This window comes from Corylus avellana, chromosome 2 (assembly GCF_965113065.1).
Source record: "Corylus avellana chromosome 2, dhCorAvel1.hap1.2, whole genome shotgun sequence".
NCBI lineage: Eukaryota > Viridiplantae > Streptophyta > Magnoliopsida > Fagales > Betulaceae > Corylus > Corylus avellana.
In genome coordinates, this window is record NC_142491.1 from 22,247,957 (window position 1) to 22,261,349 (window position 13,393).

The 13,393-nt window shown below is 34.6% G+C and overlaps 1 protein-coding gene across 2 annotated transcripts; it reads left to right on the top strand.

Annotated features, from left to right (window-relative positions):
- The first annotated feature begins 7,102 nt into the window (after positions 1-7,102).
- Positions 7,103-9,868, top strand: LOC132167811 (cytochrome P450 CYP82D47). Of its 2 annotated transcripts, none has more exons than XM_059578839.2 (3): positions 7,103-8,183; positions 8,688-9,537; positions 9,672-9,868. In XM_059578839.2, the coding sequence occupies exons 1-2, from the start codon at positions 7,224-7,226 to the stop codon at positions 9,321-9,323; spliced, it is 1,596 nt and encodes a 531-aa protein (XP_059434822.2). In that variant the 5' UTR covers positions 7,103-7,223; the 3' UTR covers positions 9,324-9,537; positions 9,672-9,868. The 2 variants fall into 2 exon arrangements, with proteins under 2 accessions (XP_059434822.2, XP_059434823.2); XM_059578840.2 differs by having other exon boundaries at positions 9,677-9,868.
- Positions 9,869-13,393: the final 3,525 nt, after the last annotated feature.

Here is a 13,393-nt window from a genome sequence, read left to right on the forward strand (position 1 = left end):
ACCTAATGGGGGCAGCAGTTGGTGCAGCCTTTGAGGTGGTGCTTACTGTGTTGCCTGTATTTTGTTAGGGAGAAGGTGGAAGACGACTATTCTGCTGTTTCGTCAATTCTGTAAGTTATCGTTTTCTCTCTAGATAAGGTTTAGATGAGAAGGAACTGTTTCTCATAAACGTTAAGGTTTTTTTTAGAGTACTTTGAGATCTTTGCGACAATGGCGGATGAGCTTTCGAACCTATGCGCGAATCTGACCCTATCGGAAGGCAAAGATGGAGAGATTGAAATCAACACGTCTAAAGTACAAGGGGTGATTAAGAGAGGCCAATCCTATGTGGTAGGCAAACTAGTGTCCGATAGGATGGTTAGTAAGGAGACAATCAAGACCACACTGATGCGCTGGTGGAGATTGAAGGGGACCTTTACTTTCAAAATCCTAGGGAGTAATTTATTCTTGATTGAATTTGAATCGGATCGGGGTAAGATCTGGGTATTGGAGGGCAGACCTTGGGTGTTTGAAGGCAATTTATTCATGGTAGAAGATTTTGATGGTCATACCTCGCCATCGAAATTCACCTTCGAAAAAGCCTCCTTTTGGGTGCGTATGATGAACTTGCCTCTAGCGTGCATGGGACGTGAGGTAGGGATCAAACTTGGAGGCTCTCTCGAACAGTTAGAGGAGGTGGACACTGACCGCGATGGGATCGGAGTATGAAGTGGTTTCTCCCAGTATGAAGTGGTTTCTCCGCCTTTTTATGTAGGTTGTAGTACTTTAGTGCATCGGCTTCAATGGCTTCTTCGGTCACAATTTCCTCACCCCCTTGCACCACGGCCTGAGGCTCACAATTGTCTTCCCTGACTACTTCGTGCATGCCGAATAAATCACGCAACATTCCGTGCATGTCTCCACCCTGATTTGCGCTTGCACCCGCATCTGAGGCCGGGCGATTAGAATTAGACCCGGTTTGAAGACCCTGTACATGCTTCTCACCGTGATAGAACCAAAGTGTGTATTCCGGCATCATTCATTTTCCCCCTGTCAAGTGGTCGAATACGAAACCCGGCGGGTGGCGCCGGTTATTTCGACAAACCTTACAAGGGCAATAGATGAATCCATCAGGGGTTCTACAGTTACTAACTGCAAACTCCACAAGCAATCTACACCCGTCTCTGTATTCCCTCGTACCCCTAGACTTTGTCATCTAACTCTTGTCCATTTTTATCTACGTACATGAATTAGGAATAAATACATAAGACTTACAAATTGTATACCTAATTTCAAGCACATGCATGTATATGAACATAAACCGAAACCTAAATATTTGAACCACATTAAAAATATAAACCTATATATTCTCATATAGGTTTAAATTGTTTATGTCCAAAAATATATACATATTCATACGTATCTACATTCATCCGTACTGAAGGGTGTATTTATAACCCTTATCTATTATAATTAATCTATAAAAACCAAATAAAAAAAAAATACTTGATCCAAAATTTAAGCATTTTCTTTGGTGGGGACCCTAAACAAATTAATTCTAGCTAGGTTATAACTTATAAGGTTGTTCTAGTACATCTACCGAGCTAGGTTCGTTATGAGGACCCTAAATACAATAAATATAGCTTAAATGTTGTTAGACTTTGACATTAATTAGTAGGTGATGACATGCATGGGTCATACAACTCTTTTGTTTGGTGTATTTATTTCTTTTTTATATGATATATATAAAGGTTAAAAGAATTTTGAGTGTCTTGCAAATATGGTGTATGTTTTCGTAATATATATTATTGGTCCGAACGTTTCTTCGGTTATTGACACATTAGATTAATTTCTTTCATATTATTCACAATTGTAACAAAATTCGAACTAGTTTTTAGGTAATATTAATTTTAATGCGTTATATTTCAACTTGAACAAACTTATAAGTTCCTCAAATTAACCAAAACTTTAAACCATTTTGTATGGTTTTTTTGGTTTGAAAAATAATATATGTGGGATAGAATGAAGTAAGAATCGAATTGAATATATTTTGCAAGTGTTTACGTTATGTGTTTAATTATGATTAGACTTGTAAAAAACACTCAAAACAAAAGTGTGAAAAAAAAAAAAAAAAATAGTGTAAAAAACAAAGTCATGACTTTTTATTTATTCATTTGAAGTCTCTCTAAGTTTGACAAGCTTTGCACGTTTCCCAACTCTTTTTCCCATTAAATCCATGTAATTCGAAGTGAACCCTCGTGTGTGAATTTATAACTTACAAATTAATCCATAACGTTTATGGTTAAAAGAATATTAAAAAACACATTAACTGTGAATATTAATTAAACAAAGACTTAAATTAAATCTCTATAAATATTATATGTCACCACGCACTACACGTACTTAATTAGAAGGTCAAACGATATTGAAATGAATGATAGATTAAAATTGACGTAATGTGTTATAAATTCCTTATTAATAAGCCAACCTTTTCATTTAAACAAACCTACCAAAAAAAAAAAAAAAAAAACAAAACAGAGCCACATTTAAAAAGCAATTATATTTTCAAACAAAAACCGACCTAGCATAAGAAACATCATTTTGCATGCATCTGCATATCCAACGTACAATAAGTAATTAATTAATAGATATTCCTAAAAAAAAAAAAAAATTAACATCAATTACATGCTCACAAATACTCAATCCCATACATTATTGAAACATCATGCGAATATATGACAAAATAAAACATAAAATTCTGCAATATACAACACAATGTATATATTTTATATATTCTGCAATATATATAGAATAATATTATATATAATGCATATATTCGGCAATAATAATTATAAAACAACACAATGCATATATTCTGCAATAATAAAACAATTTTATATATAAAATAAAACAATATATATATATACCTGCAAGAGAGATGGAGGAGATTGGCGGAGCAGATTCGGCCGGAGAATCCCCGGAGACGGCAACGGCGAAGTGGACGTGGCGGCCGGCGATGGGGAGTGAGCTAGCTAGAGAGAGTGGTACGTACTACGCTCCGGCAGAGAGATAGAGCTGCTCACAGAGAAAATGAAGGAGGAGATAGAAGAAAATGAGAAAGAGTGAGGGAGGAGATAGAAGAAAATGCAGGGGCTGGCGGGAGAGAAGAGACGAGTGCAGTGGCTGGGGGGATGAAGCAGGGGAGAGAGGGAAAATCAAAATATATATATATATATATATATATATATATATATATATATATATATATCAGGCGTAGGTGCGTGCGATGAGACGCTGCTGGCCTTCCCAAGGCACGCTCCTGACGTGCCACATAGGCACGTCAGTAATATATTAATATATATTAATATTATTTATATTATATATATATATATATATATATATATATATATTGATTATATATATTGATTTTATATATTTATACATGTTTATATGTTTATAATATAGTATTAATTATATTAATACTAATATAATTTATGTTTTCCTCTTTTGTATTTCATTTGAGTTCCCATGTATTTGGTTTTATTTTATGTACGTGAATAGTGCAGTTAATCTTACAAACAACAATTTCATTTTAACGTGCATGGCTCAAACCTAAATGATATATAGCGTGCATGGTTTATATATATGTGTGTGTGTGTGTGTGTGTGTGTGTGTTTGTCAAAACTTTAATATCATCGATCACCAATATTGTTACTTTAATTATTTTAATTAATGAAATACCAAATTGGGTATCTCATAATTAAATGAACGAGATCAAGAAAAATGCATGTTATATATATATATATATACACGGTATCTCGAGTATCTCGAGTAAAACATGGCTAACAGTTGGAAATTATTAATTTTTTTTTTTTTTAGTTTTGAATGTTCAAATGGCATGGGTTACGGTACGTGTTATAAAAGAAAAGTATATATTAAAGTACTGGCCGGTGTTTGTTTTCTAAAAATTAATTTTATTGAATGTTAATTGGGATTCGATCATATTGTACAATATTAAATTAACCTAATAATGTTGGGATCATATATATATATATTATATTTACTGACGTGTCACTTTGACACGTCAATATTTCTTGACGTGTCAATATTTGACACGTCAGTAAAAAATTAATCAATTACTTATTAATTTTAAAATGATGTCAGATTAAATTTGGCTCAAATTTACTGACGTGTCAATTATAACACGTCAGTAAATACTGATGTGTTGTTTTCAACACGTCAGTAAATGTTGACGTGTAGCTTTTAACACGTCAGTAAATAATTTGTTAACGTGCTACTTTTGACACGTCAGCATTTACTGACGTGCCAAAAATATATTACTGTTTGCCTTGTGAAGAAATGGCATTTTTTTTGTAGTGATATATACATACCAGCAAGACATTGTCAACAACATGAATTGCGCGCTTAAGAATGTTTTTGACGACCACGAAAAGAGACTCGGCCTCAAAATTTTGATCAGCAGAAATTTGATTCACGATCTGCTCACCGGACATGGTTAACACGTTCAGCTCACCCTCAATCTGTTTTCTGTTGCAAATTAAAGCATAAGAGGTTGGAAACTCCAAGGTTTGGTGAAGAACCAACGATGGTGGCAGCTCTTGGAATTGGGACAGTTTTGTTTATTGATTCCCACTCTGGGTTGGAGCTTTAATAGTTGGAAACCCAGGCCCCACACCATCATTCTTTATCAACATTTTAGAATTTAATAAAGAAAGACCAAGAAACTCGAGCGTCATCGGTCTACAAGACTACAACCTTCCTAGCTCCTTCCTCGTAGCATCGTCATCGTGGTCGTTGGCACATGACTTGCTTTCACCAAAGTGGGTCTCTTTTTGAAACTTTTTGAGAAATATTTAAGTTTTGAAGAGAGTTTTTTAGAACAAGAAAAGTAAAATTGAAAATTAATTTAGTCGGATCCAAGTTTAAGAAAAAAGTTAAAGTTTGGTTTGTTAAAATTGTAGGAAGTGTTTTATAAAAATCAGAAATTGAAAAAATATAATTTTAAAATAAAAAATTTTCAAAAATCAAAATAAAAAAAATCAAAATAACATATATAATGATGTTGCCGCCACCGTGGTGGTGCTCCGGTGGTCCTAACGATGGTTGTCAGGTCGCCAATCCTAACTAGCGGCCACTGTAGGGCCACCAAAACTAGTTGGCGGCCAACACATAGTGAATGTTGGAAACTGATCCTCTCCATTTCATTTAAAATGAAGAGGAACCATTTAGGCAAAAAAGTGAGACGTAATTGTCCTTCTCTTAAAAGATGAGGATAATCTTGTTTTAAATTTTATACATTTTTTACTAAATGGCTCCTCTCCATTCCATTTGAAATGGAGAGGATCCATTTCTGTGAATGCCAGACCACAGCCCTACAATGATTAATTAGGAGGAAAACAATAAATTTTTCTGATATGAATCGAACACAAACAAATAAGAACTCTTCAATACCCACGAAATACAAGAAAATATTGAGTAAGCTACTTGCCTTCAAATTTTTGCAACTCACAAACCTTCTACTAAAATTTTTTTCAGTGTGGGTTCCTTCTCACAATCATCAACCACTCACAGAAGTAAACACGATGCAGTTAATATAGGACCGCTTTGTGTGGACCCAGAGGTTGCATCCTTATTTGAGGGATCTATCGTTCTCCTTAAATTAGAGAAGCAAAGAAACCCTGGAACTTGTCAACTTGAAGCAAATAAACCCTCGAACGTGTCGGCTTGAAGACAAAGAAAATATCTTGGTCAATCCGTGCTTCTTGTCTTTTAAAAATTGTCCCTATAAGTTACATTTTTAAGTTACATAAATTTTTTAAAAATGTTGAGGGTATTGACCGAGATTGAACGAATGCGTGTTTGGGGGGCAATTTAAGGAATTTTGCAGCAAAAACAGCTTGTGCGGCGAACGTGAGCTATTTTTGTCAAAGAAGACAACAATGGCTAATAGATAAGTCACATTGCGAAATTTTGAAATTCTGTTAAGGTAAATTGTCAATTTTTAAATATTGAAGGTAAAAGTAAAATCATGCTAAAACTTTGGGAGCGTGGGGGGAGGGTATAGTATATTTATGTGTGTGATGCACTTGCTCTGCTATGTGTTGATCTAACCTTTTTTTTTTTTTTTTCTTTTTCATTATGACGAGTTAGAGCATGTTTAGAATTGCGTTGGAAGTAGAGCTTTTAAAGTCAAAAATAACTTTTAAGGAAAAAAAAAAAAAAAAAAAAGCTTTAATTTTAAGATTTTCCTAAAAGTGTGTTTTGACAATTTTTAAATTAAAAAAGTCCAATAAGTACTTTTCAAATTTTTTACCAAACATGCCAGCTTTTTGTTTGGCACAACTTTTAGGTATTAAAAGTATTTTTTACCCTTTTAATGCAACCTCAAACATGCTCTTAGCAATTGAATTTATTTGTATTACCGTATATATGGAATTCTGGAGAAGAAAATGTTAAGTAATTTTGAAGTTTGTATCCTATTAGGAAAGATCTCTCTCTAAGTTGATGACTTTTACTCCATCATTTTGCTAAGGCATTTTGATATACAAGTTTTTTTTAAAAAAAAAAACGTTGCATTTGTTCTAAAAATGATGGATTTTGAGAACCAACTTTTGTAAAAATAAGAGACGAATTTTAAATAAACGCTCACGTCACACACATAGAAAATCTGTTAGCTTTTACTTATTGAGCCATGCACTTAATTTTTTTACCTGTAAAATTGTTGAATTTTTGAAATATCGTTGCAGGAGGCGAGAAGGAGCTCTACTTGAACTTAGATTATTATCCTTGACCTCCGCATGCAGGAGGCTTTAGCTTTTCATGAGGTGGGTTGACTTTTGTTGAAATCAACCGTTGTTATAAATGTCGTGTGTGGGATCTTTTGAAATCGACAATGTTAGTATAAAAATGTGTAATGACATTTATATATATTTGAAGTATGTTCAGTTTAGAGCTATAATATTGTTAAGTTTACATTTTTAAATAAGGGTGAGTATGTGTTTTGAATATATATATATATATGCAATTTTCTAATGTGTGAATCAAAGTAAAAGTAGTATCGTCACGTTTGAATATGCCAATATTCGATATGGACTAGTTGGGGGTGAGCGTGACTTTCAAAATTCATATAACTTTCGTTGGGCAGTTTATTAATTTTTGAAGCACACGCCTTGAGATTATAATTGGAGCTGCTGCCTTTACCACAACAAAAGATCTGAACCCAAATGGATTTTCTTTCACCTTACCTGAATTCTTCCATGACTGGACTTGTAATTTCCATATTCCTCTTTGGCTACTTCCTCTTAAGGAGGACCAGAGTAAATCGTTCTCCCAACTTAGCACCTTTCCCTGCCGGCGCGTGGCCTGTAATCGGCCACCTCCCTCTGCTGGCAGGAACCGAGCCTCCCCACCGGGCTTTGGGAGCCATGGCCGACAAGTACGGACCACTTTTTACTCTCCGGCTTGGGTTGAATCATGCCTTGGTGTTGAGCAGTTGGGAGATGGCCAAGGAGTGCTTCACCACCAACGACGCGGCGGTGTCGTCGCGGCCGAAGCTCGTCGCCGTCAAACACTTGGGCTACAACTACGCCATGTTCGGCTTCGCGCCGCATGGACCCTACTGGCGTGAATTGCGTAAAATAGTCACCTTACAGCTTCTGTCAAACCGCCGGCTGGAGCTTCTTTCCTACATTCGAGTCTCCGAAGTAAAGGCCTCCGTAGCAGAGCTATACAAGCTCTGGACCGCGAAAAATAACGGGTCCGGGTCGTGCCATATTTCGGTGGAGCTAAAGCAGTGGTTCGGGGATATGAGTCTCAACGTGATACTTAGAATGGTTGCCGGAAAGCGGTACTTTTCTACTGGTGCGGTGGATGATGATGGTGAGGCACGGCGTTGCCAGAAGGCGCTGGATGAATTCTTCCATTTGCTCGGGTTGTTTGTGGTGTCGGATGCAATTCCTTTTCTTGGGTGGTTAGATATTGGTGGGCATGAGAGGGCGATGAAGAAAACTGCAAAGGAATTGGATGGGTTTCTTGGTGAATGTTTGGAAGAGCATAAGCGTAAGAGAGCTTCAGGCGGCGTCGCCAGAGGGGAGCAAGATTTCATGGACGTGATGCTTTCTATCCTCGATGGCAAACCCCTTGCAGGTTATGATGCTGATACCATCATCAAAGCCACATCTCTGGTACGCATAATTTCCACCTTTTTCACTTCTTTAATTAGGGTACATATATTTTCAATGCAAATTTCAATTCAATATGAAATTAGCATAATTACGCCTATTTTAACCGGTCGAATTATGGTTAATCAGTTTAGTTTTACACTCATGTCTCGTCACAATTAGAACTCAACACATAACATTTAATTTTGATAATTTTACTTTCAACTCTACCACGAATATGACATGAATCTAATAGAAATTAGTAATGTTACACACACTCTCAATTTCTCACACCTATTTAGCGTAACTTATATGAAATTAGCCGATTCGTATTGATAGGTCTCAGTAGTTTAATTAAATGAGTTGTATTAAAATTGACTTATAGAATTTTATATCTATATTTTAATTCAACACGCGAATATGAATTGTTTACCCTAGGATGATTGTGTTGGTGGAACTTTGCTTTTTAAGTAATCAGGATCATTTGTTTGAGAGTATATCACTCTTAACAAAAACTGCACTTTGTAGACTATGATTGCAGGCGCAAGTGACACCAGCATGGTAACCCTAACATGGGCAATATCGCTATTGTTGAACAACCTGCATGTGTTGAAGAAGGCTCAAGATGAGCTAGACAGACAAGTGGGCAAAGAAAGAATTGTAGACGAGTCAGATATTGAAAAGCTAGTCTTCCTCCGAGCAATAGTAAAAGAGACATTACGTTTATACCCACCAGCACCATTATCAGCACCACGTGAATTTATGGAGGACTGCACCATAGGAGGCTACCAAGTCCCAAAAGGCACCCGGCTGATCACAAACACATGGAAAATCCAAACAGATCCACGCATATGGTCAAATCCGTTGAATTTTGAGCCAGAGAGATTTCTCACCACCCACAAAGATGTTGATGTTAGGGGTCAACATTTTGAATTGATCCCTTTTGGAAGTGGTAGAAGGGCATGCCCTGGAACGTCTTTTGCCCTTCAAATGGTACACTTAGCCCTCGCCAGTTTTTTGCACATGTACGAGATTTCAACTCCCTCTAATGCACCGGTTGATATGAGTGAGAGGTTTGGAATAACAAACGTAAGAGCCACCCCACTTGAAGTTCTCGTCACACCGCGCCTACCTTCGGAGCTTTATGGAGTAAACACTGTTTGATGAATTTATATATTAGTGTTACTTATTTAATAAATTACTATATAAGTACTGTAGTATAATTGAAATGATGGGTAGTTGTTATTTCTGGACCCCTCTGGTCAAATATCGGGTGCTGGTTTCTGAACCTGGCTGGCTAATTTTACCATGATACATTGGACCTGAAGGATAAGGACGACGTTACATCAGTGATGGAAGAAAGAAACAAAACTATCAGGTCAGTTTCCCAAAAGTTTAGTTAAATTTTCTTAGTCGTGTGGGGTACTATAATAAAATTATCAGTTATTATATTAAAATAATTTTTTTTTTTTTTTTTTTTTTAACAAATCTTATCTCACTCCGGTTCAAAAGCCCAGACGTCATCCGACCCGCCACCAGTCATCATCAAAGAAACAAGCTTGATTGCCGAGCAAAAGCAAGAAACTTCTCCCGTCGTATAATGGTCGCCCTATCACAGGCCTAACTTTACAAACACTTTAAAGGAAGAAAAAAAATCAGCCAAAGACTTTAAAGAAAGTTTGGCAATGGATCTACAATGATATTCTTCATGTAAACCGCGTCAAGAAACTTATTTTTTTATTTTTTTATGAGCAAAAAGAGTAGGTCTAAGAAATCAATTATAGGAATTCTACCTAAGTGTGACTATAGTAGCACTTACTTCCTCAAGTTCAACTAAGTCATAGCCTAATCCTAGGGCTGGGCGTCGGTAGAAAATTTTTTGTTTCGCCAAAATGTCGGTAAAGTATAAAATTTCACCGACTTATTACGTCAAATTTTTGTCTCGACACCGATAGGCGGTCAGTAAAATCGGTCAGTAGGCGGTCGGTAAAGTCTGTATGTGAAAAAATTGAAAATTATTGGCGAAGTCGGTCAGTAGGCGGTCGGTAAAGTCGATTCGGTTAACAGATTTTATTTCGCCTACCAAACCCAATTTGTCGAAAAAAAAAAAAAAAATGTTTCGTCTACCGCCCATTAGTTAATCGATGCGGTAGAAGTCGATCGGCGGTAAATTTGTCCAGGCCTAGCTGACCCAGCCAGGGCATCAATGGGAATCAAGGTGGCTAATACTAATTAGGCATATGTGGGATCTTCATTGCGGAGATTCGAACTCATGCCTTAGTACATGCCTAACCACTTTGGGAATTTCTTTGGGCCATTGAACCACCACCATTGATGGTGTGTCAAAAAACTTTTAACTGTGGTAAAGGAAACCCCAACCTCTCCCAAAATTTGTCTTCTGTTTTCTTCTTTTCAAAGTTGAAAGGCTTTGAAAGTTTCTCGATGTGCCAATTTTAGGGCAAATTGGTTTGCTAAATAAGCCACTTCTAACCTTGTGTTTGGAAACATTTTCATAGGATATCTCATTCTCTCTTCCATTCGGATCAAGAGTGGGAATGATCCTCCCTTGTAACATTTTCCCGCATTTGATTATTAAAAATAAAAAGAAACCCTCTCCCAAAAGCATTTGGTCACTGACTCACTGCTTCTTCATATGTTTTAGTCATAACCGGCAGTTGAAGCTGATTGAGTGACCATCAAAAGTAGGGGTGTCAAGGCAGTTACGGTTAGCGGTTATTGGCAATAACCGCTAACCGTAACTGCCGTAGCGGTTAGTAAATTTCACTAACCGCAACCACTAACCGCCTAGCGGTTAATGAAATAGATAACCGCCCGCTAACCGCTTTTTCAAAATTGGGCCTTTTTTTTGGGCTTTTTGGGCTTTTTTTTACCTCTTTTTTTTTTTTTTTTTTTTTTTTGGTATTTTGAGTGTCTTCTTGAGCCCAATTGCTATAAAAAGAGCCCATATTGAAAAATAAAAAATATTTGACCCAAAATTTACATTTACTTGTACTTTAAAAAAAAAATTCTTAAATATTAAGTCATAACCGGTTAACTTTTTTTTTTAAAAAAAAAAAAAAAAAAAAACATATAAAAAAAATTCAGAATTTAGACAATTGTCACAACATATAAAAAAAGCATATAAAAAAAGTTCAACACAAAGCATATAAAATAAGTTCAAATAAAACATTAAATGATACAAATAAAATATTAAAACTTCATCAATCCTCTCATTTGGTCCTCTAGCAAATCATGTAGACATCAAAAGAAGAAAAGTTATAAACTTAAACATAATAATATTAAGGCACAAGCATGTACACATATCAAAACATGCTTAGTATAATTGTATTGTAATTAAAATCCTATGACAATTCAAAAAATGATAACCTTCGTTACTAACAAACCTCTAACAAACCTCTAGGCAAAAGATGAAGCAACACTTGAACTTGAAGGTTGAGTCACATCTATGAATAAATAATTAGAAGAAATTAATAAATAATGAAAACTAATGAAGTTGCAGATAACTAATTTACAAACATTTACCTAGCTCATCAAATTCTGTCAAAAACTCCTCCAACTCGGCATCGCTTAGGCGGTTCTTTATCCAGTCGTGTGTGCAAATCAAGGTTTCAGCAATAAGTTAAGACAATGAACTCCTAAAGCAATCCAATACATGCCCACTGGTGCTAAATGCGGATTTAGAAGCAACAGTGAAAATAGCCAAATAGGAATGACAAATACATCATGAGCTATCTCTGCGAGGATAGGGTATTTGGACGCATTAACCTTCCACCAACCTAAAATATCAAAATCATTTATTATTTTTTCACACTCATCCAATGAATACCGATCAAACTCCGACTTACATGCCAAATCATCCTCTTCCTCAACGTGTTGGGAAAACATCTTCCTAAATTGGTAGTCGCTATCTTCCAAGACATCACAACCAACATTCAAATTACCACTTGAACTTCCTACATTTGCCTGAATGGTAGACAAATCACTAGCATTAAACTTACTGTAGTGGTCCATCAAACGTTTTATGAGGGATTTCACTATTTTCACTATGTCTTCCACCCGCTTAGGCCCATGGAATTTTATCAACCAATACGTTAACGCCCTTATCTTGGAACGCGGGTCAAGAACAAAAGCAACAAACATCAAGTAGTTGATGTTCGTATTGTTCTCTATATCCCCCCCAATACTTTTCATATTTATCTTTCATACTAACATCAAGTAGTTGATATTCGTATTGTTCTATTTTTTCTTTGAATTGAACTTAATATCTAATGGTAAATGTTAATGTTCAAACTCCTAAATCCTAAATTCATAAAGTATCTAATAATGTTTTAATTAAATTGTAGTTATAAGTAATATATTGTTTAATTCAATTGAATCAATTGTGATTATCATCGTACATGAATCATATGATTAACTTGTAGATTTATGACTTATGAGTTATGTCATATTATATATGTATTATTTATTATTATATAATCATATGATTTAATGATCAAGTCATCATGTGATATAATCATATCAATTATAGTGATAATATATAAATTACTAAAATTATAATGATAATACATTAATACTTAAATTTTGTTTATAAGTAACACCTTGGTCATTGTTTAATCTAATGTCAATTACTTAATTTGATATTATACGAATCATATCATCCTTTTACATTAATAATATGATTCACTTGAAGTCTTGAATAAAGTATTTGAATTGCCATTGAATTATATGATTAAGTATTGATATTATTCATATGCATATGTAGACTTATATAGACTTATAACACATATAGACTTATAAGTGTTATAAGTTTATAACATACATTGGAAATAAGTCTCTAGATATTTAATTGTTGTATTAGTAAGAATTGGTATACTTAAGAGTTATGTCATATTATATATGTATAATTTATTATTATATAATCAAATGATTTAATGATCAATTGATCCTATGATATAATCATGTAAATTATAGTGAAAATATATTAATACTCAAATTGTGATTTAATTATTTTTTTAAAAATTGTGATTTAATGATCAAGTGATTATATGATATAATCATATAAATTATAGTGATAATATATTAATACTCAAATTGTGATTTAATGATCAAGTGATTATGTTATATGTATAAATATTTTTTAAAAATATATTATATATATTTTTATAATATATTATAATTATAAAAATATATTATATAAAAATATATAATATATA

Bases quoted from the DNA above. Each gene is read 5' to 3' on its own strand.
- LOC132167811 (XM_059578839.2), top strand. From the start codon at position 7,224: ATGGATTTTCTTTCACCTTACCTGAATTCTTCCATGACTGGACTTGTA. The intron at 8,184-8,687 runs GTACGCATAATT...TGCACTTTGTAG, and splicing joins TCATCAAAGCCACATCTCTG to ACTATGATTGCAGGCGCAAG.